This window comes from Ochotona princeps, chromosome 17, assembly GCF_030435755.1.
Source record: "Ochotona princeps isolate mOchPri1 chromosome 17, mOchPri1.hap1, whole genome shotgun sequence".
In the NCBI taxonomy this organism is placed as follows: domain Eukaryota; kingdom Metazoa; phylum Chordata; class Mammalia; order Lagomorpha; family Ochotonidae; genus Ochotona; species Ochotona princeps.
The window spans coordinates 49528402-49551706 of NC_080848.1; the positions used below are offsets into that span (position 1 = coordinate 49528402).

At 56.9% G+C, this 23305-nt stretch overlaps 1 protein-coding gene across 4 annotated transcripts; it reads left to right on the plus strand.

Moving 5' to 3' along the window:
• Positions 1-1497: 1497 nt before the first annotated feature.
• Positions 1498-22514, plus strand: ELAC2 (elaC ribonuclease Z 2). Of its 4 annotated transcripts, XM_058676012.1 has the most exons (24): positions 1498-1797; positions 2217-2267; positions 2371-2441; positions 2943-3007; positions 3956-4013; positions 5040-5108; positions 6112-6225; positions 7607-7665; positions 10420-10478; positions 10566-10638; positions 11499-11611; positions 13610-13705; positions 13881-14019; positions 14099-14184; positions 16048-16166; positions 17057-17153; positions 18389-18527; positions 19014-19052; positions 19148-19257; positions 20573-20672; positions 20751-20871; positions 21040-21118; positions 21482-21626; positions 22132-22514. In XM_058676012.1, the coding sequence occupies exons 1-24, from the start codon at positions 1571-1573 to the stop codon at positions 22348-22350; spliced, it is 2448 nt and encodes an 815-aa protein (XP_058531995.1). In that variant the 5' UTR covers positions 1498-1570; the 3' UTR covers positions 22351-22514. The 4 variants fall into 4 exon arrangements, with proteins under 4 accessions (XP_058531995.1, XP_004594787.2, XP_058531996.1 ...); XM_004594730.2 differs by lacking the exon at positions 6112-6225; XM_058676013.1 differs by lacking the exons at positions 1498-1797; positions 2217-2267; positions 3956-4013.
• Positions 22515-23305: the final 791 nt, after the last annotated feature.

Here is a 23305-nt window from a genome sequence, read left to right on the forward strand (position 1 = left end):
GAGAGAGAGACGCACGCGCTCAAGCAAGAAGAGGTGGTTGGAATATAACAAAGTTCAGAAATTCACACCCTCCTGTACGTCATGGCCCAAGGAGGCTTTTGTCTTTATATGCCAGGACTGAAAACAGGACCCAGGAGACCAGTGGGGGGGTCCGGGGGAGGAAGGCCAATGGGCTCAGGGGCAAGGCTGGGTAGGAGTCGTTTCTCTTGTTCTGTAAGTACAGTGGGGTAACGACGGTTGGCCAGTGTGTTTCAAAACAGCCAGGAGGAGGAGTGAGAATGCTTCCAACACAAACAAGTGACACATGTCTCAAGGGATGACTAGTTAACCGGGTCTAAGACCATTCTCCATCATTACACACATGCCTTTATGTCAACTGCAAAGTGTAGGAACAGAGAGGCACACCAGGTCCTCTGAGCACACTGAGAACTAACTTCCTGTTCCAGACTTCAGAAAGCAACAGTTCCTGTATTTCTAAGGTTTAAACCATTGGAGACTATCTAACAGATATACCCCCAGAATATCCACAAAACCGAGGCATCCACATTTACATGTGTGTATGTGGGTGTGTTGAGATGTTTCTAACAATTTGAAAGTAAGGTGTCATCATGGGAAATTTCGTATTCCTTGCTTCTCCTCACACGTTTGAAACAGTGTAGTCGGTGATACTTGGGTGACGAGAACGCCTGTGGGGGTGTAGCCCCAGGTGTCTGTGCAACGCCCGTCCTAGGGCAGCTGTGCAGAGCTACCCCAGCAAGCCCTCCCCACGGTCGCCGCCAGTCCAGACGCGCCCGTTCTCCTAGGTAGCTCAAGAGTCTTCCTCCCTTCCTTTTAATTTATGCAAAGGGCAGAATGACAGAGAGGGGGGGGGGGGAGAGACCATCCCGTCCACTGGTTCTCTCCCACAAATGGCCACCAACAGCTGGGGCTGGACCAGACCCGAGCCCTTCCCAGCTGTGCCAGCAGAGGGCTGGGTGGGAAGTGGAGCAGACGGGGCTCCCATAGGCTCTGCCCCTCCACTCATCCCTGTGTTTTCCGTGACTGCCCCATATCCCAGGCAGAAACACTACTTAGCTACTTATGGGGTTGGTAGGTCTTTAAAGCGCTGGTTAAGCGAAGGACCTCTGACCCTGGGGTGTCAGCCGGTCCTTAATAAGATCCTTAATAAGAAGCCGGTCCTTAATAAGCCGGTCTCTTCATAAGATCCCAAGAGCCACTAGAACTTAAGTCTTCACATTAAATCCTTCCAAGCCTTCCCAACAAGAAGGAATCAAAACTCTAACCTTGTCCCTCAGAAGCCTCTCCCAGGTCAAGCTGAGAAAACCGGAAGCGAAGGAGTGAAGCTCTCCCGGCGCTCTAGCCTTCTCGTCTCTGTGGTCGCCGCCCGTTGACAGGTCCAAAGAGGCAAGACTCCCCCCGTCTATTGGCTACGCTGCTCCGTGGAGGCGGGCCAGGCCGCGCGAGGTGCGCTCTGATTGGCTGTCCGGGTTCCGCGCCGCGGAGAGGCGGGCTGGAGGTCCGCGGGACGGAGGTGGCGGGGCTGGGTGCGCAGCCCTGAAGCAGCAGGCGCATGTGGGCGCTCCGGTCGGCGTGGCGGTCCGTGGCCGGGCGCACCATGTCGCAGGGAGCCGCCCGCCGCCCCCGGCCGCCCAAGGACCCGCTGCGGCACCTGCGGGCCAGGGAGAAGCGGGGTCCGTCCTCTGGCTCCGGGGGCCCCAACACCGTGTACCTGCAGGTGGTGGCGGCCGGCGGCCGGGACGCGGGCGCTGCGCTCTACGTCTTCTCCGAGTACAACCGGTCAGTGGGCGAGCCGGCGACCCGTGCTGTCCACCGGGGGGTCTCGGGGTGTCCCTCCCTCCCCACTTACGCAATGGTGGCATGGGGGGGTGTCTGCGGGGAGCCGTGTAGAACAGGTGTAAGCTCTGGGGTCGCTCAGGGCTGGACCCTCCCTCCTGCTTGGTTTGTGGGGTACACAGGTCTGGGACAGAGGACCCCCCTCCTCCTCTGGCTCTTCGCAGGCTTTGCATTCTGAAGTCCAGGGTCCTGCTCCTTCCAGTCCCGAAAAGGAAGCTTTAAAACCCACTCTGCTAGTACCAGCTCGGATATTTAGTGTCCCTTCAATGCCCCCTCGAGTCCGTGTGGAAGCATTTCACCCATGCCGGACATGTTAATGAGTTTCTACTGGCTCGTGGCCCCTTCTGCCTCCCTGCCCGTAGGTACCTCTTCAACTGCGGAGAAGGCGTGCAGCGACTCATGCAGGAGCACAAGTAGGTCGCCCCTATGCTTTGGGGCAAGGGATAATTATGGGGCGGGAGGTGGGTGCGTCTGTCCCAGACTTTCATCCCTGCTCCCACGTTCTCGCTGTCCCAGGCTGAAGGTCGCCCGCCTGGACAACATATTCCTGACACGGATGCACTGGAGTAACGTGGGGGGCTTGTGCGGTGAGTGTCCAAGCTGTGACTGTTTTAGGCCAGCCCAGAGTGGGACGTGCGGGTTCTGGTATGGACACCGGGTCCCAAGACCGCGTCCCACGTTGAGTGGCTGGGTCAGAAATGTGTCCATGGCAACGGGAGGAAGAGTGAGGGGGGTGAGCCTGCCGTGGACACGAACACCTGCTGTTGAGGTGACCCCGCCCGGGGAGAAGGAAGGGCCCACAATGGACCGGTCCCTGTGGCCGAGCTGAGACTGGAGAGGTGTCCCAGGTGCAGGAGGCAAGGCCACGTGCCACCTGCACGCGTCAGTGTGCCCTGCAGCCTCAGATGCCGCAAGCAGGGACCTCGCTGAAGTCTCGGCTCCCCTCGTGGGGAGGGCTGGGGTTCCCTGTACCCCTGCTCCTCCAGTGCTCCCACGATGACTGTGGGGGAGCTGCAGTCCCGCGAAGATGATGAGCCGGGGCATGCCTGCCGGCTGGTCAGAGCTCTAATTGGATTCAACCTTTTTAGGAATGATTCTGACCTTAAAGGAAACAGGCCTTCCGAAGTGTGTGCTTTCGGGACCTCCACAGTTGGTGAGTCTCTGTTAACGCCTCTTTCAAAGCCAGCCTGTCTTTGGGAGAAGCGGAGCAGGCACACAATGCGAGGGCGAGCTTCTGTTCGCTGGGTCATTCCCCGCAACGGTTGCAACGGCCAGGAATGGGCCAGGTTGAAGCCAGAAGCCAGAAGTTCCATCCAGGTTCTTCCACGTGGGTAGCAGGGGTCCAGATGCCTGGGCCACGGTCTACTGCCTCCCCAGGGACGTTAGCAGGGAGACATCAGTGTGGGATGTGTCACAGGAGGCCACTTAGGCTGCTGTGCCAAGAAGTTGTGTTTGGATAGTTCAGAGTAAAGCTCATCTTTCCAACGAGACAGACCTGTGCGTAAAACGTAATACGTGATAGCTTCTGCTTTTCTATGGACATTCCAGGCATCCTGATGCCTTCTAACCAACTTACTGCACGGTGGAGGGACTGTGTGCATCATTAGAACTGTTCCTTTCCAGGAAAACGACCAATTCAAAAAAATTAATTTCATCTCAGTCGGCATCTGCAGTCCATCCATTTGTCTCCCTCTCTCTGAGGCCCTCATTCTGTGTGTCATCCCCGCCTCCCGTCTTCAGGGACCACTTTACAGTACAGCTGTAGCCTCGCTTCCCAGCCTGAACCCTTCCCAGCTGCCCCAACGTGCAGGCACCTCGCTGTGGTCCACACGTCCTGGGGAAGCCATGCCAGGCTGCCATCTGCACCTTGACCGAGATGCTGCCCAGGCCAGCCCTCACCTCTGTCCCCTCGGGGCGCTCCACCCTGTCTGTGCTTCTTGTATTAGTTACTTGTATGTAAATGAGGGCCAGCGTACTCACTGAGGGCAGTGTGGCCGCCTCCCACATATTTGAACACCTTTGCTGTGTTATCTGTTTGTCTAGCCATGTACTGTTCCCCTTTTTTTACTTTATTTTTCCTTTTTTTTTTTTTTCTTTCTAGGAGAAATTTTTAGAAGCCATGAAAATGTTTTCTGGCCCACTGAAAGGGATCGACCTGGGTATGTCCTTGATCGTGCCTTGTTACTTGCTGTTTCCTTCTCATCCAGAGTTCATGATTTTCAAACCTGGCCTGCATTGGATGCTGCGGTGACGCGAGTCGTGTTGGTTGCGGGCTGGGTAGGCAGAGCTGATCGTGCGTCAAGTCAGGTTTTCTCCTTCACGCAGCAAAGCTCCTCCCTGCCTCAAGGCAGCGCTCTGGCAACCTTGAATTCCTGCCTGTGGAGAGAGGGTGTGTTGTCCATGCTGGGGCCCCCGCTGCCTCCTGGTGGGGATCCTGGCAGGGCTCTGGGCCAGGAGCTGGTCAGGTCTTGGGCTTGTTCATGCCGCTGAGCTGCAGAGGCTCTGATGTCTTATTTGCCATGTGCCTTGGCTCTTCAGAGTTGAGTAATAGCTTCTCTGGCTTCACAGTTCCTGTCTGCTAACTTGGTCTGCCAGAAAACCTTTCTGGAAGCTTTATTTGAAAGGCAAAAACAGAGGGAGAGACAAGAGACATCTTATATCCACTGGTTCACTCCCAAAATGGCCGCAACTATCAGAACTGGGCTAGTCTGAAGCCAGGAGCCAGGAGCTTCTTCCGGGTCTCCTACATGGCTGCAGGGGCCCAAGCAGCTGGGCCATGCTCTGCTGCTTTCCTGGTATGTTCGCAGGGAGCTGGACCGGAAGGAGAGCTGTGGGACTCGAACTGGCATCCCTATGGGATGCCAGTGCTGCAAGTGGCAGCTTTCCCCATTACTCCACGGTGCTGGCTCCTTCTAAAATTTGTATGTTGGTTTCTTTTTACATTTTTTGCTTTAGACATACCAGCCATCATAACATGTCCATTGGCTGTAGTAAACATAAAAGGCTGCTGAAAAACTGCCCTGTTTCTTTGCCTACAGATGTTAGTCTGCTCAGCTTCGGGTCCCGGTGGCAGGTGCCCAGCCCCATCCCGAGCGCTTGAGCTGTGTGCAGTCGGCGAAGTTAGTTTCCAGGCGTGTCGTTGAACTGGTTCTCCCTTCTCTTCCTCCCGTGTGCTTTTCCCGTAGCGGTGCGGCCCCACTCTGCGCCGGAGTACACGGATGAGACCATGACCGTCCATCAGGTGCCCATCTACAGTGAGTACGAAAGCCGGAGCCCCTGGGCGGAGGTCCTGCGGCGGGCTAGTGTGGCTGAGATCAGAGACTTGGGAGACCTCTGGCTGGGAAGAATCGGGAGCCGCGGCTCAGGAGTTCGGGTTGGCTCCCTGCAGTCAGCCAGCTGAATCGCCGCATGACAGCACTTGAGTGCTTCCAATTGCTGCATCCTCAGGCACTGCTGGGGCGCAGACTGCTCCCAGACCTTTCTTTGTGAGAGGCTTCTGGGGAGGTGTGCCCAGAGGAACTGCTAAAACCATCTCCCAAGGAGGGCAACCTCCAAGACTGTTTATTGCCCAGAGGTCAGAAGCGCTTATGAGAGCCGCAGGGGCTGGCCAAGTGATGTGGTTTGGACGTGGCAGCCGAGACAGCCGGCCTTGTCAGTCGGCTCCTTCGTGGTAGATGCATGCGGAGGCCATTATTGTGGGTGGACGAAGCGCTGGGGAGCGTGTGGCTCGAGCAGAGGCACGTTGCTTGGGTGCCAGCGACAGAACTTTGCCAGGCGCCCTGTTTCGGGGTAGGTTTTTCTCTTCCCCACCGCATCTCAAGCCAGATTCCTGTCCCTGTGTTTCTTCCTGGCCTGTGCTCTCCTGTCCACAGCACAAAGTTGTGGACACGCTTGTGTCAGTGTGACCGTCGCTTGGTGTGCTCAGCTTCACTGGTTGTTTTTTTTCCAACCCCAGTGGATGAATTCCATAAGGGAGTTGTTTCTTTCTTTGATTTTTTTTTTCTTTTTTTTTTTTTTTTTTTGAGATTTAACTTTGTTGACAAACCTGCCTAACCTCCGGGTTAGGCAGAAGCATAGAGACCAAGCCCCCAGTGCAGCCCAGAGCCTAGGGTCGGCTGAGAACCAGCATGTTGCCATGACAGTGAATGAAAGGTGAAGCCTGCTGGCCTAATTAACCTCAGGCCCTTCCCATGTGCCACTGCGGCGGCCCTGGCCGTGAGCGCACCTGGCGTGATGAGCTGTTTGGTTTCCTACCAGGTGAGCGGAAGCAGCCCAGAGCGCGCCAGCCCTCCCTGAGTCCAGAAAGACCCCTGGGCCGGCTCAGTCCGGAGCGAGCCTCGGAGAACCAGCAGCGTCTTTCAGACGGCGACGGTATTGACCACGTGGGGCCGGGGAGGGTGGGATCAGCTTGCGTTTTCTCATGTCTTTGCATTAAAAGGCATCTTGAGAAAAAAAAAATGACTGTGGGTGCCTAACGGGATGCAGGGCGATGTTCTGGCTCATGTGCCTGCAAGCAGCCGACCTTCTGTCCTTGGGAACCCACGTCCCAGCGCTCAGCCGCCAGCCGAGCAGTACTGCACATGTGCGGGCTGTGTTCTTGACATTACTGCCTGAACGACACAGCGGTTAGGGTGTGTCCTGAATGCTGAGTCGTTCAGAAGGGGTTGGAGGTGCAGGGAATGTGGGCAGGCTGCATGTCAGAAACTAAGGGGATGGAGCACCCAGCGGGGGCTCCCGCAGACATCCCAGGGACGCCAAGAGTCGTGACCTCGACCTCGTGTTGTAGGCAGACTCAGCCAAGCCCTTAACGCCACCGGCACCCCACCGACTTCGTCTTGTCTTGAAGATATCCAAAACCCTGAAGCGGTTTTACAGTTTAGGATTCATTCTTGTTGATTGTGCTCACCTTGAAGGCCGAGAGAGCAGAGAAAGGAGAAACGTGTTCCTCCAATTGAAGTGAAACTTTGTACCTTTTGGTCCATTCCCAGTCACCTCCAATGGCCTCCTCCCCTCGCCACACCCCAGCCCGCAGTCAGCCCGGTCCTGTCCAGCTTCTCTGGGCTTGATTGGTTCAGACACTGCCTGAGAGGGACCAGCACTTGTAGTCCTGTGCCTGTTCCACTTGGCGTGCCGTCCTCCGTTTCCGCCTGCAGAGTCACAGAGCTCAGCTCGCTCGTGGTGCTCTAGATTAGAGATGCTGTTCCCAGGAGGCTCCGTGTGCGTGCGACACCGTGGCCTGTGGGGCACTGAACCCAGGAGGGTCGGCCTGTGGGGCACTGAACCCGGGAGGGTCGGCCTGTGGGGGCACTGAACCCGGGAGGGTCGGCCTGTGGGGCACTGAACCCGGGAGAGTCGGCCTGTGGCCTTGGCTAGGCTGAGTTTCCCAGAGTTCCCCTGGTGTACATGGAGGACTCGGGCATACAGTAGCCGGCGTTGGGGCAGGCCAGGTGTTCATGGATGCAGAAACTAATAGCTGAGCTGGGCAAGCAGGCGCATCAGTGAGTGGGGCTACACTTTGCTTCTTTTCTGCTTTATACCTTGGTGAAAAAAAATTTTTTTTGGCCATCTCTTAGTGTTTCTAGTTGGAGTTTCACATTCTCATTTACTGAAATCTCAACAGAAGTGGGATTTTTAGAAAGATCTGCTGGGGCTGATCGGTCTTCCCCACCTGTGTCGGGACGTGTGAGACCAGCTGGTAGCAGCTGGCCACGCCTTAGGCCGGACTCGTCTGACCAGCTGTGTCTCTCCTCAGGAGTGAGCCCGCGAACAGCAGGCAGGGACCCGTCCTTGGTCGTGGCCTTCGTCTGTCAGGTGAGCGAACACGTGTAGGGGGGCCGCGTGGGCGGGCATCCTTGGCCTTTGGCCATAGTTACCTGTGCCAGGAAGATACTGCGCTTGCTTCTCAAAGCAGCACCTGAGCTTCTGTGTCCTGGGACAGTCTCTGTGTGCTGCCAGACTGGGATGTGTAACGTTCACTTGGAAGTCAGGCGCCCTCCAAGGCAGCTGCTGTGCTGGTCTTCCTTCATTTTCTTCCCCTGTAGCAGTTAAGGTGGATTTTAACGTTTGCCAGCATTCACAAAACCCTAGCTCTGAGACTGTGAAATCTTTAGTGGAATACTGCTTAAGATGCTGCTTACAGTAAGTTGTAGAGAGGGCAGACAAGAGCTCTTCCATCCACTGGGTCACCCCATAATGGCTTAATGGCCAGAGCTCGGCTGCTGCAGAGCAGGGAGCTTTCTTCTGGGTCTCCCATGGGGATGTAGGAGCCCAAATACTCCCCACCACCCCTGGCTTTTCCAGGCCGTTAGCAGGGTACTGGATTGGAAGTGGAGCAGCTGGGACTTGAGTTAGTGCCCATGTGGAGTTCTAAGTGGAGGCTTAATTAGCTGTGCCATGGCACCAGCTCCTCTGTCGTTAAGTTTTGAAAACAAGGACCTACTAAAAATAAGCTTTTAGGGCCGGTGCTGTGGCAGGTTAAGCCCCTGCCTGCAGAGCTGCCCTCCTGTGTGAGTGGATTCTAGTCCCGGCTGCTGCACTTCCAATCCAGCTCCCTGATCACGGCCTAGGAAAGCAGCAGAGGATGGCCCGAGTGCCAGGGCCCCCGTGCCCATGTGGGAGATCTGGAAGAAGCTCCTGGCTTCAGGGCAGCCCAGCTTTGGCCGTCGCAGCCCTTTGGTGGCTGAACCAGCAGATGGAAGATCTGTCTTTCCTTAACTCTGCCTTCCAAATAAGAATAAATAAATTTTTAAAAAATTATGATAAGCCTATACAGGTGCTTTTTGTTGGATCTGTGAGGAGGAGCCCATGTTCTTTTGTAGACTTTGATTTTTTATTAAAGGAACAGGGTAGATTTTGAGAATGTGTTGAGAATGGTGCATTAGCTGCCTCCCAGCCACAAGTGAAAACAGCTGAGAAACACCATGAGGCCTGTTAGTCGCGGGGTCCTCGCTGGTCTGACTTCTCTCCGGGTATTTCAACAGCAGATGGGATTTCCTGCGGGTACCGCTGGGAGCAGCCATGGTGCTTACCTGTTTCACATGGTGTTGTCTAACCGCGTGTGATGCTGCTGCCCTCTCCTTTCTCATGGGGCTTACTCAGGTCCCGGAGGCCGGAGGAAGGAGGCTGAGCAGCCCACCTGGGACGCGAGCTTGGGCTTCTGCAGCAGCTGCCGTCTGTCTTCCGAACGCGCCACATTGCCCCAGTCGGTGAAGGAGCAGTTGAATTCTTAGCGAGAGAGCTTGCCCCTTCGCCCCTTCTCCCGCCCCCACACCTTCTGTGTGCACATTCCTTTTTTTTTATTATTATTTTTAAAGATTTACTTAATTTTTACTGGAAAGGCAGATTTACAGAGAGGAGGAGAGACAGAAAGATCTTCCAACTGCTGGTTCACTCCCCAAATGCCCACAACGGCCGGAGCTGAGCTGATCTGAAGACAGGAGCCTGGAGCTTCTTCTGGGTCTCTCACACGAGTCCGGGGTCCATCCTCTACTGCTTTCCCAGGCCACAACTAGAGATCTGGGTGGGAAGTGGAGCAGCCGGGACACGAGCTGGCTCCCATATGGGGTCCTGGCGCATGCAAGGCAGGATTTCAGCCACTAGGCTGCCGTTAAACACTGGAAACCTTTATTTTCTGTCTCCAGACACACTTGCTGTGGGGAGAAAATCGTCACTATAGTGCTTGTGGATGTCATAAAGCTGGAATGTTCTAGAATCGTAAGGATAAACCTTTATGGTCCAGATTTGAAATGTGGCCCTAAGGGTAACTACAGGAAGTTAAAAAATACGAATAATTTGAAACAATTTCTATATAAGAAGAAATTAAAAATCAAATATCCCACACTCAGTGAATCTTATTAACATGCCATTTCTGGCTTTTTTCTGTTACTGTGTTTGAAATTTGGAGACCTCAATAATGTCTGCATGGGTTTGGTTTTTGTTTTTAAGATTAATTTTCTTTGAAAGTCGGAGTTACAGAAGAAAAGGAGAGGCAGGGATCTTCCGTCCACTGATTCACTCCCCCCAGCTGGCCACTACAGTCAGGGGCTTCATCCCTCCTGAGTGCAGGGGCCTGTCTTCCAGCGCTTTCCAAGGCCTGTTACCAGGGAGAGGCGTTGGAAGAAGGGCAGCTGGAAGCCAAACCTGCACCAGTGTCGGATAGAAGTGCTGCAGGCAGTGGCTTAGCCCGTCAAGCTACAGTGCTGGTCACCGCGTGGTGATGTTTGCCGAGCTGTCACGATGCCCGTATCGGGTCTCAGCTCCTGGATTTTAGCTTCCTGTTAAACACATCCTGGGAAGCAGGGCTGGTGGCTCAAGGAATTGGGTTCCTGCCGACCCTGTGGAAGGCCTGGGTGGAATCTCCGGCTCAGGCCTCACCCTGACCCAGTGCTGCGGAGGCATCAGTGGATGGAGCGTGACTGCCGCTCGCAGGAAAACATTTAACGTAAATTTGGAGCAAGCATTTTGGTGAATTGTAAGAAAAGGACAGTAAATGTCCTTCTGGAAAGCTGATGGGATTCCAGCTGCTTCCCAGCTGCGCAGGTGATTCTGATGTTCTCTGCGTTGCAGCTCCATGTGAAGAAAGGGAACTTCCTGGTCCTGAAAGCGAAGGAGCTAGGCCTCCCCGTGTGAGTGTCTGAGTGCCGGGGACCTTGTGGGTGGCCTCAGGTTGCCGAGAGAGCGGGTCTCACAGGGGGCTTGTCTCTGCCTCTCAGTGGGACGGCCGCCATCGCGCCCATCATTGCTGCCGTCAAGAACGGGGAGAGCATCACCTTCGAAGGAAGAGAGGTGAGACGCTCGGTTCCCCTGATGCCTCAGCACTCCCAGGGACGGGAGTGGACCACCGAGGGGTTCCAGAAGGACCTGGAACAGCTTCGGAGTCCCTCGCTGGGCTGAGGGACGCGGAAGGCTCTGTGTGTTCACCTCGTGCCGCAGGCTGACGCCACCACTATTGTGGGAGGATGGGTGGTGTCCCTGGACCTCAGCTCAGGCCTCAGGTGAATGAGCCCCAAACGGATGCCAGTGCAGTCTTCATAGAGATGCTGCTCTGGTGTCTAAAGATGCAAGGATGCGTGGCTGTGACCTGAAGAGCCGTAATAGGTCAGCCTCATTTCCTCAGAGCAGTCTGCACCAGCTCGGCGCTTGCCTGGGGATGCTGTCCTGGTGGTCCTGATGGTGCGTGGTGCTGTCCCGCTCGCTGGGCAGGGGCATGCAGTGCTAGCCAGCTGTCACCTCACGGGCTGCTCAGTTTTTGTGCTGACCTGTGACTGTATTCTGGCGGGGCATCACATCCCAGAAGGATGGCCTAATTTACTTTATGAAAGCGTATTTATTCAAAAAACAGAGAGCAGATGTGGGGAGGTCCTCCATGCTTCACTCCCCAAGTAGGATGGCAGGAGCTGGTCCAGGCCAAAGGCAGGAGTCGGGAGCTCCCACCCGCTCTTCCATGTGGGTGGCGGGGAGCCAAGGACTTGGGCCGCCCTCTACTGCTTTCCTAGGCACATTGAGTGGGGAGCTGTTACAGAAGTCCCACCACAGCCATGGGGTCTTGGACTGGCATTCTGGTATGGCATAGCAATGTAGCCAGCAGTGGCTTAACCCATTGTGCCATAGTTGCGACCCCTGAGCTGGCCCATTCTCTCTGGCAGATCTTGGCTGAAGAGCTCTGTACCCCTCCAGACCCTGGCCTGGCCTTTGTGGTGGTGGAGTGTCCAGATGAAAGCTTCATCCAGCCCGTGTGTGAGAATGCCACTTTGCAGAGGTAACGAGGGGCTCCTGGCAGTGGGGAGGCAGGGGGCGCACGGAGGGTCAGCACGCTCCTCAGGGGATCTGTCCAGGATGGAGCTGTGGCTGTGGGTCAGCCCGCTCTCCGGGATGCCCTCCTTGAGGTCTGTCCTGGCAGCAGGGCGTGTGTCACTACTATGATGGGTAGTTCAGAAAAGGCTGATGGTCAGGAACTGCTGAGCACCGGACAAACAGGCTGCACATCCGGTGCTACTACAGTGAATTACAGAACTCCCTCCCATTTAGATGAATGCCTGAAGTTGTCCTGAGACTGCTTGGGCCTAAACAGGCTTTGTCCGTTTGTGTGCATTGAGACCAGAGAGATGGGTTGGGGTGCGCAAGGCTGGCTGCGTCCTGGGTCTGTGTTCAGGGACAGAAGCCCAGCCTGGACACCTGCTGGCTTGGTGCCGTTCTGCTCCATCCTCTGAAAAAGAGAGGGCCCGGTTCTGCAGTTCAGCTGGAGTCCGGGCTAGATGCTGTGGCCCGCTGGCCTGGCCTGTGGCTTTCCTCCCGTTCCGTATGGCTTATCTGTGCCTTTCCTGGTCTTCGTTTATGTGTATCAGTGCTATAATACACACCTTATTCTCCTACAAAAGCTCATTTGGAGGTGCTGGTGCCCTCCACACCAGGGGGTTCTTCCCGGGCCTGGCCAGTTCTCTGTGGGGGAGGTGGATGCTCTGGGGACACGGATTCTGCTTCCATCGAGTGTGACAGAGGTTGTGGGGGTAAATGTATATTTTGGGTCGTGCTTTTCTTTTTTAAATTAAATTGCATTGTTTGAAGTAGGGCTGTCCGCTGAATGTGGGAGAAGTTATGCTACACAGGGATTTTTTTTACCGCATTACTTATTTGTGTGTGTGTGTGTTAAGATTTATATGTTTGAAAGAGTTATAGGGGGGAAGAGACCGAGAGGTCCTCTGTCCACTGATTCACTCTCCAACTGACTACAGTGGCTGCAGCTAGGCCGGTCCAGGGTCAGGAGCTTCTTTCTGGTCTCCCATGTGGGTGCAGGGGCCCAAGCACTTGGGTCGTCTTCCACAGCTTCTCCGGGTGTGTTACCAGGGAGCTGGATCAGAGTGGCCGGAACTTAAACCAGCACCGGTCTTGGATGCTGGTGTTGAAGGTGGTAACCCTACCTGCTATGCCATGGGGCCAGCCCCACTACGTGGTTTAGCAGCCTGCCTTTGGTTACCAGCTCACTGGGCCTATTAAAACCCTTCAGAGCTGAATCTTCCAAATGCAAGCCATAAGGTAGTGGCTTTCTCCAAAGTATGAGTCTTGGCACATTTGTTGCTCCGTTTTTCAGTGTTTTACGTGTTTGTTTTTCAAAGGAGTACAAGGAAGGACACCACCATGTTAGTTGGTGACTTCATGTATTTGAAAGGCAAAAAGTCAGAGCGATATCCCACCCACCAATTCATTCCCAGATGCCCGCGATGACCAGAGCAGGGAGCCAGGAACTCAGGCTGGGGTTCCCGTGCTGGGCGTGGGCCGGGACCCAAGCACTCAGACTAGTGCTGCCACCTCCGGCATGTGGTGAGCAGGAAGCTGGGGCTGGGAGTGCAGTTGGGACTTAAAGCACTGTTACGAGGTGAGGACGTCCCCAGCTACGTTGTCATCAACACCCGCCCCAGATTTTCATTCCTGATGATGTGTGGAGAGTGGACACCAAGGCGGTACAGGAAGTGGCAGGATTTGTTGGAGGCAGCGATTATGAGGGAGATGGAGTCAGAGCTGGCAGGACAAGCATGTGCTTCTTAGAGGAGCCCCCTGTGGGCGACACGGCTGGCACTGGGCCCGGCTGGGTCAGCGTCCCGGAGAGCAGTGGGGCCACCAGAGTACACAGGTGGGGTGGTCCCACTGTGCTCGCCACGCAGGGCTGGGCCTCCCCCTCCCTGGCCACCCAGCCCGGTTGCACCTGTCCTGGGTTGTGTGTCACTTTGTGAAGCGGAGCTGTCCCCATCCTTCCCCGCAGGTACCAAGGAAAGGCCGATGCGCCTTTGGCCCTGGTGGTCCACATAGCCCCGGAGTCTGTGCTTTTGGACAGCCGGTACCAGCAGTGGATGGAGAGGTACGGGACGCAGCGTGGAAGCCTGCAGTGGGGATGGGCTGTTCTGGGTGGGGATGGGTCCCTCTCCACCCTCTGCCCTTGCTTTGTCTTTCAAATGCTGCCTGTGGAGTAAACCAGACGGCGGGGAGGCATGGTTCCCCATGGAGGCTGAGCCCTCTGGCTTGTCTCACCGTAGGTTTGGGCCCAACACTCAGCACCTGATCCTGAATGAGCACTGCACGTCGCTTCATAACCTGCGCAGCCATAAGATCCAGACCCAGCTCCACCTCATTCATCCTGACATCTTCCCGTCGCTCGCCGACCTGCCCTGTCAGGTGGGTCCCAGCCCAGTCCCTGCTGGGTCTGGCTTGCAGCTTCTGCTTTCCAATCCATACACCTCTCTCTTGCTCTCAGGAAGAAGCCCCTGCCCTCAGCGTGCCCACCGTGCGTGGCAAGTGCCTCCTCAAGTACCAGCTGCGCCCCAGGAGGGAGTGGCAGAGGTCAGTGCCGTTCTGGGGTCTTGTGGTCACCCAGGTCAGGAGTGGCTTCCCTCCAAGTGACCCTGATGATTCTAGGGTGTAGGGCTCTAGGGTATGACAATGGGGAGAGATCTCCCATCCCGATGCACTGCCTGTGTGGCCACACTGGCCGGGTCCGGAGCTTCTTGGTTATCTTGGGTCATCTTCCGCTGCTTTTCCAGGTGCATTAGCAGGGAGTAGAATTGGAAGTGGAGCAGCTAGGACTTGATCCGGTGCTCATAAAGGATCACCAGTGGTGGCTTAACCCACTGCACCACATGGCTGGCCCCTGAGCATCCTTTTTGACACTTGTAACAACAGTGGCAGCACTTGTTAAAACACACATAATCAGAAACCCATGAGCAGCATCACCCACACAGCATGGTTGTTAACAATTAATGTGTTTTAATTTGTGCACGGGGGGAATGTATTGAAAGATTGGCACACGGAAATGTGTGGTGTGATGTCATCGGCTTCTTGTGTTTCGGGCAGTGGTCCTCGGCCGAGCTTCTGCTAGCTCTCCACAGGCAGCGGCTCTGGGACGTTTTCCAGTCTCTGGCTGTTTGAATCCTCAGTAAAGGTCTTTATATAAACCCTGGACTGGAGGTCTTCCGCCCTCCGTGAGGTGACTCCTCTGGGTGGGGCTCCTGGAGCTGGCTCAGGTTCCATCTGCAAAGCCTCTGCCCAAATGCCCCCATCCGGGAGGGAGGAGGAGCCCGTGGCTCAGTGTCTGTAGTTTCGAGGTCTGGCTTGTGATTTGAAGCCTCCTGTTTGCTCCGACGGGGGGAGTCTTGAGTGCCCTTTTGATGGCATGGGGAGGGCTCCATAGAAGAGCCTTCATCTGGGGGTGAAGGGCCTGCCCTCCCACCATCAGCACCGGCATGGGCCACCGCACAGTACAGACCTAGCCAGCCAATGGTCACCTTCGCCCTCCGCTTGGGAAAAACCCCAACTTGGGGCAGACTTCCTGAGTTAGAATCTTGAGAGTTGGGCTGGAGAGCACAGCCTGAGTCTCCAGGAGGTTCCATTGCCTGGCCAGGGTGCCGAGCCACCAGCAGTCGCTGCCTTTGCTGTGCAGGGTACGCTGGCAATGGCGGGCACTGCACACAAGGGCCTTGGGTGATGAGCTTGTGTGCATGCTGGTTTGGGGACTCATGGGCCTGGTGCTCTGCTGCTCAGCTGGGAGCACACGGGCTGCCTGCAGGTGTCGATCAGGAACACTGAGCAGGCGTGCCAGAGTCTGTCCTGAGCGTCCGCAGGGCTCCGTGGCAGGCCCAGCAACAGAGAGGTGTGCTGAGAGACTGGAGCTGGTTGAAACCTTTCTCCTCACCGAGAAAGGTGCAGAAGGCAGCAAGCAGGTGGACCTGGCCCATACGCAGTCACTTTGCCAGACTGCTGTGCAGCTCCTCCTGCACTTTTTAAAAAGATTTATTTGTACCAGAAAGTCAGATACAGAGAGGAGAAGAGACAGAGAGGAAGGTCTTCCATCTGATGGTTCACTCCCCAAGTGGCTGCAACGGCTGGAGCTGAGCCAATCCAAAGCCAGGAGCCAGGAGCTTCTTCTGGGTCTCCCACGCGGGTGCAGGGTCCCAACGCTTTGGGCCGTCCTCAACTGCTTTCCCAGGCCACAAACAGGGAGCTGGATGGGAAGTGGGGCGGCTGGGATTAGAACCGGCGCCCATATGGGATCCTGGCGCGTTCAAGGCGAGGACTTTAACCTCTATGCTATCATGCTGGGCCCTCCTCTTGCGCTTTTATCCTGGGTCTCCAAGCCAGTGCTGCTCAGGCCATAGCTCCCTCCTCCCCCCCCCCCCGTAACCCCCTGAGATGCCCCTCTCCCTGCAGGGATGCCATTGTTGCTTGCAATCCTGACGAGTTCATAGCCGAGGCCCTGGAGCTCCCCAACTTCCAGGAGAGTGTGCAGGAATACAGGAAGAGTGTGCAGGATGGCCCGGCCCCTGCAGGTGAGTGGACGGACAGGGGGAGCTGCTGCCTTCCTGGGTTCTGTGTTCTCATTAGCGCTAGGTTGAGTGTTGCTAGTGTGAATACACACACATCCACACATGTATGTGGGTCATCCCGGGCTGCTCTCTGGCTGGCTGTTCAGCTTGTAGCCTGTGGTGGGAGGGCTTGAGGGAGCGTGGGAACCCCAGGCTGTCCAGGCAGAGTAGTCAGGGACCGTGGTGATGTCTGCGCTTGTCATCCATTCTCCTGTTGTCTTCAACTCATGAAAGGAGTGGCAGGAGAGCCCTGGCAGAGGACTGGAAGTCTTACTGTGTCACCAGCCTTGTGCCTCTGTACGGACTTTGTAGCCAAGAAACCACCCAGTGGGCTCAGTCGTGCCCTCCTGGAGAGGCCCTCCCAGGCCTGTTCCTTGGGTACCGGGAAGGAGCTTCCCCTCTGCGGAAGAGGAGCACGTTAGAGGCCCAAGGTGGTCACAGAGCCACTCAGGCATGCACAGGGGCCCGGGAGCCTGCAAGGGGCTGCGCAAGGGCCTGGCCTCACAGTCACCAGCTCTCTGGGTCTGCTTTCAGCGCCGGCCCTGCCCATTCTGCAAGGCAGGGGTGTTCCTGCCTGGGGGAGCTGCGGGGTGCACATAGAGCTCACGGTCTCAGGCTGGATGCCAGGCAGTCACCACCGTCATGAAATCCTGGTGACACAGCATAAAGATAACCCCCATGCCATCTTTCTATTCTATACTGGAGTGATCTGTTTGTGGGAAGGACTGTAGTATTCAGCACTTTGTTCCTAGCAGCCAGCAGGTGCCCGTGCCCCGCCTGGGAAGGGGCCCTAAAGGTGACACGTGCTATCATGACTAATGTCAGGCTCTTTGCTGACCCGTGTCTTCCCACAGAGAAGAGCAGAGAATTCCCAGAAATCATCTTCCTTGGCACAGGCTCCGCCATTCCCATGAAGATCCGCAATGTCAGCTCCACACTCATCAACATCAGGTACTGGGCGGGAGCACCCCCGTCCTCTCACCACCTGGCTCATCTGGGCCCCTGCTATCCTGGCCGGGGCACCCCTGTTGAACCTCACAGCTTCAGCAGCTGACTGACTGCTGGGAACCCCCCAGATGGTTCCCATTAATGCTCTCTGATGCCTTCTGGGCTGGGAGCTTTGCTAAGAAGCACACTCCCTCGTTTTCACACTGCCCTGTGAAGGAGTAACTGCCCATTTTGTGGATGGGTGCATTGAGGATCAGGTAACCTGCAGTAGTGTTTTTGCACAGCTGGGAAGTCGCAGGCCCGAAGCCTGCACCAGGGCCTCAGCTGCCACCAGCCTCCCTGGCTGTTGCAGCCTTTTCTGGCTCTACCTTACGGAGGATTCCCTGTGCCCCCCTGGGGTCAGCTGTGTGCAGAGGGATGCCGCCAGGGAAAGGGCTGGGGCATGCTGCATTCTGAGGAGCTCCCGGGAGCTTGGAGAATCTTGCCATGTCACCTTCCGTGCAAGTGGTGGACAGTAAACCAGCAAACTCTGCGTTAAGTACGCACAGCAGTGACAAGACGTGCCGGAATGTGGCAAGTCCACACACACACGTGTGTCTCCCTCGCAACCCAGCCAACGCCGTCCAGCGGCTCAGGGTGAGCTCCAAGGGCCGAGGCGCTCACCAGGGAAGGGCTCCTGCGGAGGTTAGTGCTGAAGCTTGTTCTGGAAGGTACCGAGCCTTCTCTGCAGGTAGGTGCTGCCCTCCTGTCCTTAGGAGGGATGGAGGCCGAGGGAACAGCCTCCTCCTTAGCGCAGCGCCCTCTGAGACCGGGTCAGAGCCCTGACTGGAGCCCAGGACCCTGCATTCTGCAGGACGTCCCCCCGCAGGAATCCCGGCTCAGGGCAGACCCAGCTGCCTGGAGAGGGAAAAATCCAACGGCAGCCAGACCTGGGGAGCCGCTGCGTGCCTGCTGGCCTGTCCCCACCATCCTTGGCAGAGGGAGTTGCCTCTCACTGCTCAAAAACTTGTATGCTCGAATGGCTGGCATTTGTGCCACTCCAAACACCCCACGGGGCTCAGGGTGCCATGCTCATTCTGCATCAAGGGGAGGAGCACCTGCAGTTCACCCATTATGGACAGAGCAGTTGCCTGGTCCAGAAGTCCCTGGCAGAAGGAATAGGGGGGCACGGGGCCCAAAGTCTGCACAGCTGCTGCCTGGTCTCCTAAAGCGAGTGGCCCTCTTGCTCTCATCCGCAGCGCTGACAAGCGTGTGCTCCTGGACTGCGGTGAAGGAACGTTTGGGCAGCTGTGCCGCCACTACGGGGACGAAGTGGACAGGGTCCTGGGCACCCTCGCTGCTGTGTTCGTGTCCCACCTGCACGCAGACCACCACACGGTGAGTGCCAGGTCAGACCTTGGTGCTCCAGCCACAGCACCACCAGCTGCTTTCCTTCCCTGCCATTCCCATCCTTGCCCTGGGCGTCGGGTTTGCCTCTGTTGCTAGGAAACGGTGCTTGGTGGCAGCACACACAGCCCCGCTCCATCAGCACGTGCTGGCTGTCTGCTGTGTTCTCACACAGCTGTACATACCTGCCTGTAGCTGGATTTCCTCATAGCTCCGCTTCTTGAGGCCCGCTCGAGATGCCGTGGCTATGCATAGGGGACCTGGCTGTCAGACCCTGGCTTTGATCTCCTGTGGGGGGGTGCCTGGGTCCCAGGCCACTGTCCTCTCTCTCACATGGGTCATCTGGATCAGCATGCATCGCCCCCCCCCCCACTCTGCCAGTGTTAGAGGGCAGGGGGTCAGAGGTCAGAAGGCCACGACCCGGCAGGGAGGTGCTGCATCCTGGCCTGGCTAACCCCTGTCTCCACTCCTCCCCAGGGCTTGCTCAACATCCTGCTGCAGAGAGAACGGGCTCTGGTAAGCGCCTGCCTCGGCTCCCGCCTGCGCTGCCGCTGCCCATCGTGTCCCTGTACCATCTGCCCCAGCGCAGCACATGGGTTTCTCTGTCGTAGGCGTCTCTGGGAAAGCCGCCGCAGCCCTTGCTGGTGGTCGCCCCCACCCAGCTCAGGGCCTGGCTGCAGCAGTACCACAACCAGTGCCAGGAGATCCTGCAGCACATGAGGTGAGCATTGGGGCGGCCCGGCGGGGGGCGTCCCTGCCCCAGCAGGTGCAGCGAAGAGAGTTCTTGGCCCTCGTGGAGTTCTGCCTGCGTTCTAGATTTTGGCCAGCTTTTCTGCTTGCCCGGCCAAGAACCAGCTCACAAAGACACCGTCCACACCAGTTGGTCCCCCCCCCACTTCAGTCAGGCAGGGAGGACAGCCCATCGGCCCGGACTCCTGGGTAGCGTGTGAGCCCAGGGCACTGGCTTCCTGCCAGGCTCCTTGCAGTGAACCGAGTGTTTCCACTGGGCTCTGCTGATGGCTGCTTCCCCATCTTACAACTGGGAGTTATTTTTTAAAAAGACTTAGTTATTTAGCTGATTCATTAGTTTGTTCCCCGCATGCCTGCAGCAGCGGGGGGAATGGACTCCACGTGGGTGCGGGGAACCCAGCTCGTGGGCCATCTTCTGCCTTCCTAGGTGCGCTGGCAGGGAGCTGGGCTGGAAGCAGAGCGCCAGAACGTAACTCACTGATGTGGGATGCTGGTGTCACAAACAGGGCATTAACTTGCTGTGCTGTTAACACCAGCCCCACTGATTTTTTTTGTTTCTTCATAAAAATGATTTTGAGGTTCTCAGGTCAAATTCTTAAAACTCTTGATTCCATATGTTAAGTGTGTATATATTTTACTTTTTTTTTTAAAGATTTATCTGAGGGCCTGGTGTGGTAGCCTAGTGGCTAAATCCTAACCTTGTGACCTCCAGGCTCGCATATGGGCGGCAGTTGATGTCCCAGCTGCTCCATCCCATCCAGCTCCCTGCCTGTGGCCTGGGAAAAACAGTCAAGGACGGCCCAGCCTTGGGACCCTGCACCCACGTGAGAGACCTGGAAGAAGTTCCTGGCTCCTGGCTTCAGATTGGTTTAGCTCCGACCGTTTCAGCCACTTGGGGAATGAATTTGCGGACAGAAGACCTTTATCTTCTTTCTCTAAATCTGCCTTTCCAGTAAAACAAAACAAACTTAAAGATCTATTTGAAAGGCAGAGTTAGAGGGAGAAGCAGTGAAGGACCTTCTAGTCTGCCACTTCCCTCCCCGCAGGGCCACGACAGCCAGGGCTGAGCCAGGCCAAATCCAGCAGCTTCATCCATGTCTCCCATGTAGGTACAGGGGCCCAAGCACTTTCACAGGGTCATTAACGGAGCTGCATTGGAAGAGGAGCAGCTGAGACTTGAACCAGCACCCATCTGGGCTGGCAGCACTGCAGGCAGCAGCTTAACCTGGCTACACCACGGTGTCAGACTCATTATGTGTGTCTTTAAATGCTTTGACTTTTCACAGTATGATTCCCGCCAAGTGCCTTCAGAAAGGGGCTGAGGTCTCAAATCCCACGGTTGAAGGACTGATCAGCTCACTGTTGGAAATGTGTGACTTGCAGGAGGTAAGAGGGGCAGCCATGGGCCCTGAGAAGAGCAGGGCGGGGGCCCAGCCCTGCAGTCCCACAGCCCCACCCCTTCAGTTTCAGACCTGCCTGGTCCGGCACTGCAAGCACGCCTACGGCTGTGCCCTGGTCCACACGTCCGGCTGGAAAGTGGTCTACTCGGGGGACACCATGCCCTGCGAGGCCCTGGTCCAGATGGGTGAGTTGGGCCAGGAACAAGCAGCCCTGAGGTTGCTGTGGAGTCGGTGCTGCTGCGTGCAGGGCTGTGGGGGGCTGACTCCGACCTCAGTGCCATCCCTGCCGTCGGCCTGCAGCACTGAGAGGTGGGGCTGGGCCGGCCAGGGCCTAATGCCCGTGCTTCCTGCAGGGAAGGATGCCACCCTCCTGATCCACGAGGCCACCCTGGAGGACGGGCTTGAGGAGGAGGCAGTGGAGAAGACGCATAGGTAGCAGAGGCTGGCCGACCCCCACCCTGGGCCGTGCTGTTTCTGAACCCATGCTGTTTCCGTTGCCATTCTTGTGGGCCTTGTTTCCTGGCTTTCTCCAGGACAGTTCCAGAACGAGGCAGGGCTGGGGATGGATTCTGGGGGCTGCCTTGCCAGCGAGCATTGCCCAGTTAACAGGTGTGCTCCCTGATGATGGGTGTGGAAGGCACAGCTGGGGCTCAGGTCTGGGCCCGAGAGAAGGGTGAGGCCCTGGCAGGGCTGCTGCCAGCGGAGGGGTGCACCTGCCTTCCCTGGGCCACGAGCAAGGAGCAGGCCAGTGCCTGTCCCTTGGCTCAGTTGCCTGTGCTGTGTGCCCCATCGCAGCACCACCTCCCAGGCCATTGGTGTGGGGATGCGCATGAAGGCACAGTTCATCATGCTGAACCACTTCAGTCAGCGCTACGCCAAGATCCCGCTCTTTAGCCCCGACTTCAACGAGAAAGTCGGCATTGCCTTTGACCACATGAAGGTGTGTGGGGGTCCGGGGCTGCATGTGGGCCATGTGGGGTGGTGGCTGGTCAGAACAGGGTCCTCACGCTGTCCAGGGTGCTCCGTGAGGCTCCTTTCCTGAACCCCTGGCCCAGACAGTGCCCTGGGCCATCGGTGTGGGGGAGCCTATGTCAGACACCTTCAAGATGTCACTTTCGGGGCCACTAACATTTTGTCAGGCCTGGACCACTCAGTCACCACCTGTGTGATAGGAGGTTAGCTTCTCCCGAGGGAGGTGGCCTGCAGGGTGAGGGGACGGGGCCTAAGAGACAATGTCACTGCTGTCAGGGCCTGGACTGCCTGCCTCGTCATCTGTGGCGGAGCAGCAGTGAGGAGCCCGCCCTGTTCCTCAGAGGGCTCCCTCCCCTCCCCATGGCATCCTTGTTTGTGTTTCTGTGGGGCTGTGGTCAGCTGACCTAAGGGAGAGTGAGGGAAGGGCTGGTCTCAGTGTGCCCCGGCATCCGTCTGTCTGCCCCTGCACCCAGGTCTGTTTTGGAGACTTTGCAACAGTGCCCAAGCTGATTCCCTCGCTGAAGGCGCTGTTTGCCGGCGACATCGAGGAGATGGAGGAGCGCAGGGAGAAGCGGGAGCTGCGGCTGGTGCGGGCGGCACTGCTCTCCCAGGAGCAGGACAGGGAGGCCCAGCAGAAACGGACCCACTCCGAGGAGCCACGGAGCCCACAGAGCAAAAAGGTCCGGGCCTAGGGAAGGATCCCACGTAGCCTTGAACCTGCAGGCCGGACGTCCTCCTGCCTGCACACAGCACCTGTGGCTGCTCCTGCTGCCCTGGTGAGCACCAGGGAGCATAGCCCCATGTTTCTGCCGGATGCCTCCTGCGATGAGGGCCCGGCCCAGCTGCACAGGAGTTGGCTCAGGGGAGAAGCAGGTGCAACTGTGAGTCCAGCATCAGTCCTGCTCCCCTCACCAATGCCAGCCAGGCGCTTCCCTGTGCCCACCAGACACGTGCAAGTGACAGGAAGTGGCGCAATAAAGATGGAGTTTGGAACCCAAATGCTTCTGCTTCGTTCTGCTGCTGCCTCAGAGTGTGGTCCTGGGAGAGCTGGGGACCTTGTGTGCCCAGGGAAGCCCACTCCCATGCAGTAAGGACCTGTGCGGCAGCTGCTTGGCATGGCGTGGCCTCACTGCTGGTGAGAGCTGGGCCGGCAGTGCCTCAAGGCTTGCAAGTCTTCCCGGTGTTGTGGCTCAGAGTGGAGACGCCTGCCTTGCTTCCTGCTGCCCTTGAACGTGTTGAGAACATCGCCTGGGCTGGCTCCTATCCACTTCCACGCTGATGTTCAGATTCCACTGTAGGGTTTATTGATGGAATACGAAAAGAGCTCTGGAAACTTGAATGATGAGAGGACAGCCCGTGCCAGGGCCCTGACGCGGTGGTCCCCTCCGGCCTCCCCTGCGCATCCCTTCGGACCACGTAGGCCTTGTGGCTGCCATACGAGAACACGTGCCAAGCTCAGGGATAATAAATCTATTTTAATAACATGACTTTGGACAACAGGTTCTTTTGTACATATATTCAAAGATAACTTTCAACCTCACCCCTCCCCAGCTCCTTACACACTGGGGACTGATCGGCCCTGACCAGGAAGTGAGCAAAGCTATGACATGAGAGGTCTGTGACTCCCACTCGAAGACCGGGACCTTG